Raw genomic sequence first — 6,284 nt, 5'->3', positions numbered from 1 at the left:
AAAAAATTACAAAAATATATATATATATATATATATATATATATATATATATTTAGTCCAAAACTAATAATTATAAACATTATATATGACAATGCTATTGCATTTTTTTTAGTTATAAAGTGAAATATCAATTGTTTCGTGTCAATTCTTCATAAGAGGCTCATTGTAAAGGAAAAGTTTGTCTTAGAACCTTGATTACGACACTGAAGCGCACATAAAGCGAGGCGAACCGCTCAACATGTTTTGAGCCTCGCTTCGGGGCTTAGGTGCGCTTAAAGCGCACCTTTGATACACTGCTCTAAAGGTGTCCAAGCTGGTTTAAAACCACTCAAGCCCAACTCTTCTATCAATTCCAAAGCATATTTTATCTGGTTCATTAAGATGCCTTTGTGTGACCTAGAGAATGCTATTTCCAAAAAGAACTTCAACTTCCAAGATCTTTCATTTTGAAGGCGTGTTGTAAGTCTCTTTTAGTTGACTGAATGAGTTCCCTATTGTTGTTTGTGATCAACATATCATCCACATAAACTAGGATAACAACAATATCTTCTCCAAGCCTTTTTGTGAACAAAGAGTAGTCCAAATAGCTTTGAGTAAAGCCAAATTGAATAATGTAGTAGTCAGCTTTTTATTCCATTCCCTACTTGCTTGTTTCAATCCATACAAGGATTTGACAAGTCTACAGACCATGTCAGATTGCTCCCCCTGGCTTGCAAAGCCTCGTGGGAGGTGCATGTATACTTCATCATGCAAATCACCCTGCAAGAAAGCATTATGGACATCCATTTACTCACAGAAGCAGCTATAGACATAACAGTCCTAACAGTGACAATCTTTATCACAGGGGCTCATGGTAGTCCAGTCCTTCAAGTTGATTATAACCTTTTGCCACCAGCCTAACCTTTATACCTCTTCACCTCACCATAATCATGGTATTTGATTTTGAAAACCCACACTTGCAACCAATTGGAACCTTCCTGGAGGCAATGAGGGAATGACATAAATCAAAGCAATCAGCATTAACAAATTTACTTCCATTATCTGACATAATTATCTTGACCGTAGCATTGAGCTGAGTATGAATCATTTGGAGAAATTGTCTTAGCATTACAACAGTCTTCAACTTTAGTAAAAAAACAAGTGATTCTGGAATGATCATCAGCAATAGTGAGCTTGATTTTATTGCCATCACAAGTTGGTACATGATAGGGTCCCGATACATCAATGTGCAACAAATCAAAGACAATCTATTGAATGACAATCTAGTGTGGTTAACTAATGGTCAAACAGAGATCAAGTATCTGAGCATTGCAAGTTATGAAGAGGAGGCAAACGAAAAATTTCTCTAATTATTTTGCTAGGTGTGTGTCCCAGTCTTCTGTGCCATAAATCCACACCTATGTTGTCAGTTTTGGTGTACAACCCTTTGTCAGATGGATTGTGCTTGTGTGAGGTTCTGGAGCAAGCATATAAAGTCCATTTCGTTCCCTACCAATCCCCCTGACTTGTCTGGTGGCGAGGTCCTGGAACACACAAAAATTAGGAAGAAATAGGACAGAGCAATTTAACTCTTTAGTGATCTTAGAAAATAATAGTAAATTGTATTTGAAGTGAGCTATACTCGCACATTATTAATAACTCCATCAATATCTATCTGGCAAGAACCAACATGTGAAACTGCAGCCACATTACCATTTGGCAGATGTACCTTCCTAGGCACATTAGAAGAAACGGTGGATGTGTGTGTTAGTAAATCTAAGTCATAGGTCATATGATTGGTAGCTCCGGTGTCCACAATCCATTCCTGAGAACTAGTATTAACTGTACAAGCATGGGCAATACCTGCCATACATGCTGAGCATGCTGATGTGGTGTCCTTGTCTGGCATCTTTAAGAGCTGATCATACTGAGATGGAGTGACTTGAGGCATCTGCGTGTGTGGTCTCCCCTTTTTGTGGACCTTGCCCATTTCCATCATCCAGTTGCCAGGAAAACAACATTGTGAGCAGTTGCTGAATCAATCTTCCTCTTGAACCTAAACTAAAATTAGCAGGATAGCCCACAATTTTATAGCATTTAGCTTTATTCTGCCCTTTTTTCTTGCAAAAATCACATATCAGGTTCCGTTTTTTCTTTGGCTTTGAAGAGGAAATCCATGAATCACTCATCAAGGCAGTCATCCCTGTCATCTCAGTAGTGGGAACAATACTAACAATTGCCCTTTGGTCGTTCTTTCAACTAACATCGAGTAAGCCTTGTTCACATATGGGACAGAAGTCATCATAAGAATTTGAGCACGAGCTGGTTCGTAAGTTTCATTCAAGTCCATAAAAAACTGAAGAATCTTTTGGTATTGCATGAAATCGATGATATCATGAGATTTCTAACAAGCACATTCTGGAATAGGTGCTAGGGAATCAAACTCAGCCCAATCAACTCTCAATTTCGAAAAAAACTCTCAATTTCGAAAAATAAGTAGCTATTGAATTCAGTACATTGAGTACCTTGAGCTGCAGTTGCAATCTCTCTGTGGATCTGGAAAATTCTCGAGTAACCTACCTTATCAAATCGCTCTTTTAGATCGTCCCATACAACTACTGCACTCGAGGCATACACAATACCTGTGAGGGGATCCTTAGAAACAAAGTTCATAAGCCATGACAATACGATGGCGTTGCAGCGTTCCCAAAGATCCTCTAAATTTGCTCCAAAGTTAGCCTTCTTACATGCTCGATCGATGAACCCCAATTTGTTTGGACCTAAAATCGCAATTCACATTCCCCCAACTCCAGATAAAGTAGTTTTTAGATCCCAATAGCTGTAAAGAGATCAACACTACTCCAGAGGTGTTTGTCGAGTGAAGAAAGAGAGGATGATTGTGAGTCAGTTTTTTCGGCAGCCCATTGTCAAGTCCCATTTCTGATATACTGGAAATCCTCGCTGAATGTAAATATAGAATCGAGACTGTATTAATAGCCTAATAGCTCTGATACCATGTGAAAACAATGAAGCTAAACTGGAGAATCCATGGAGGATTTCATGATCTGCAACAGTGTGATAGAGAGGGAGAATTGGGAAAATTTACTGTTTCATTGAAGAGATTGAAATATCTTACAGAATGTTTTAGCTACTCTTAGTGTTATCAAATGCGACAAGCGCAAAAAAGCTCTAATGTATGGGGGCTTTAAGCGCAAAGTGCAAATAAAGCGTGGGCTTTAACGAAACAAGGCGCAATGAGAGAAAAGAATAAAGTATATATGTTTACTTCACGACCAATAATTATAAACATGAATGACAAATATATGACCAGATAAATTGAAAAAAACTTATGATAAAGTGAAATATCAATTATTTAGCTTCACTTCTTCATAAGAGGCTCTTGCCAAGAGGCTCACTGGCAAGGAAATGTTTGCCTTAGAACCTTGATGACGACACTAAATGACACATAAAGCGAGGTGAAGCGCTCAACGCGTTTTGAGCCTCGCTTCAGGGCTTAAGCGTGCTTAAAGCGCACCTTTGATAACACTGGCTACTCTGTATTTATATAATTACATAATTGAAGAGAAAATATCTAGCAACTAACTATATTATCACACTAACTAACATGCAGCTCACGCACGTGTTAATCTACACAGCTTAACTTGCAAGTTGGCTTTCTAACTAACTGCTGATATCAGCTCAAGTTATGCCAGTCTCAACAATTCAGATTTCAGATATTGATAATCACAATAATTTTAAAGTTGCTATGCACCTGTAATGTCAAGTTTTTTTCAATTGCTTGTGCATTCTTGAAGTAGTGATCTATACTTCAATGTTTAGCTTATTTTTGTGAGTGGTGACTGGTGAGGTAAAGAGAAGGTATATAGTGAGAAAAGAAAAGAAATCAAGGAGAACTATATCTTTGATAAAGTTGTCAGAAAATCTCAAATGCAGCATCTGCCTATCTCCATCAAGTGAGATTGATTAGGGAATTCCTTAATGCAGGTGTAGAAATGTCGATGAAAATAAGTTTTTAGTCCTTGCTTTTCATAAAAAAGAAAAGAAAAGAAAAAGTTCATTCCCCTTTGCTCATCTTTAGTATCTTCTCTTACGATCTGTCAACTACTCTTCCACTGGAAAGATCCATCGGTGCTAGTTTGAAAACTATTATGATCCTCACAAAAATGAGTGGATCATTTCATTTTTTGGGGCTAGTCTTAATTCCTATGGAAGGCATAAAGAAGGTGCACAATAGTGATAGCTCCTATTACTGATGAAAGGAGTTGAGAAAATTTAGCAAAGCTTCTATGTCACATACACTCAAGCATGGTACACCAACAACAAAAACATACCCAGTAAAATCCCACCAGTGAGGTCTAGGGAGGATAGAATGTACGCAAACCTTACCTAAAGCAAAGACAACATGACACAATTTCTATCTGATTCTATATCTTGGTCCACTTTTCCTCTAAGTTGCATGAAATCTACACTTCCGGTGCCGCACCCGTGTTGACATGACATGGTTGTGGGATCTGTACCAGATATGGTCAATCTATTTTGCGGTAATTTGACCAAAATGGACTGTTATATTTGATACAATAACAATGATCTCTAAATAAAAGGCAAAAGCTAGGGTAAATCATATATATCTTTTTCATCGTTAAAAGATATTTATATTAAAAAGCTTGCAACCAGAAGGTGCTCTGATGATATTTACAGATTAACATCACTGTCTGGATGGTACTTTTCAACAGATGCGCAAATTGTGTTCAACTGGTGATTGATGAAATATATAATCCTCCTTTTCCCTGTCTGCTATGGTCTTACATTCCGCTGTCCCTACTCATTAAATCTACTTTGATAATTGAATGGATGGCTTAGAATATGTGTAGGGTGCTTAGCAGTTTTATTTAATCACCTTCCAGTTCCCTCTTGGGATTCTCATAAAAGATAAAGGAGGCTATGGTGGGGTGGTGTCGGTATTTTTGTCCAGTCTTTATCCTATGAAATGGAAGTCTTTACATGGTGGCATGAACAACTAAAGTAGTTTTGAGTTTTTAATACCTTGATTCTTTCAATTATCACAAGTTGAACTGATGACTTGCTTGATCTATTTTTTTGTATTTTCCTCTTAAATTAGAAGCACTTTGTGCATGTATGATTAAGGTATTAATGTTGATATATGATATACCTTTGTGATAATATGATTCAAGTTTGAATTAATTTACGAGGATTTACTTTGTTACTTCATCACCAGGCTGTCTACCAGAGAAATGGCAATCTATTCTTCCGTACAACTGTTGAGAAAGCAACAACGTCAGAACAAAGTAAAATATTCTATCTGTGCATGGATTCAAACAGTTTTTGTACTGATCACTTTTTCTGTATGTTGTTTTTATCTTCATTGTCTTTTTCTTTTGGACAGAACAAGTGGACATGGTCAAATCTAAGTTACAAATATTAAGCTCCTAACGAGTCAACAAGTTCCATTCAGTTTAAGAGGTTGGGAAGAGGTAAAGAGTGAATCTCGATTACTTGTTAGGTTATAAGCAACTTTACAGACTATATACCTGTTGAAGTTGGTATTACCAAAGTGTTTTTGACTTTAAAGTATTGGTATTACCATATTGTTATTGCTAGATTTGATTATTTTTAATTTCAATGTGCTACATGAAATTACATACTTGTGTAATTTTATAAGTAGTCAGATTTGCAAGTTTGGGTCCATCAGACCCTAACTGTCCGCTTCTCGTTGTATGTATGCAAGTGAGATTCGGAGAGTTGTTATTGGATTGAAGAGCACGTTAACAGAGAGGGTTAACTATTTTGACTGAAGACTCATTATATAATCTGAATTAAATTTAATGTTATTGACATATTTACTATTTATATGTTGATTTAAGTTATGTAATCTATCTGCAGAGTGATTCTTTTGCTCAGTTTCTCTAAAGTAGGCATTTGGCCGTGTGATATCATATCACGATATGGTATCGTGAGATAGAATCAGTGTTTGGACGTGTGATTTTATGCTGATTTCATCTCATGATTGATTCCATATTATGAGATGTGATACCATATTCTCCAAAAATCATGATATGAAATCATATGGGAATACCATATCATGATTTGAGTTATTGTAATACAAAAATTGATCCATGCCTTTATAATTTGTTAAAACAACCCCACATTTATATCTACTAACCATTTATTTTTCACATGTAAATAAAGTTTATAATCACATCATTACTTTTTAAAATTTGTTATTTTTATCGACATAAAATTTATTATTCTCACTAAACATATAG

The 6,284-nt window shown here is 36.2% G+C and overlaps 1 protein-coding gene across 1 annotated transcript in view; it reads left to right on the top strand.

Annotated features, from left to right (window-relative positions):
- The window catches only part of LOC107027296, a 10,245-nt gene extending 4,381 nt beyond the window's left edge, over positions 1–5,864 (top strand). The window contains exons 3-4 of the mRNA XM_015228472.2: positions 5,237–5,306; positions 5,405–5,864. Coding sequence (XP_015083958.1) covers positions 5,237–5,306; positions 5,405–5,451 — 117 coding nt within the window. The 3' untranslated portion in view covers positions 5,452–5,864. The remainder of the gene's footprint in view (positions 1–5,236; positions 5,307–5,404) is intronic.
- Positions 5,865–6,284: the final 420 nt, after the last annotated feature.

This window comes from Solanum pennellii, chromosome 8, assembly GCF_001406875.1.
Source record: "Solanum pennellii chromosome 8, SPENNV200".
Taxonomy (NCBI): domain Eukaryota; kingdom Viridiplantae; phylum Streptophyta; class Magnoliopsida; order Solanales; family Solanaceae; genus Solanum; species Solanum pennellii.
This window is presented reverse-complemented; position numbering and strand designations above follow the sequence as displayed.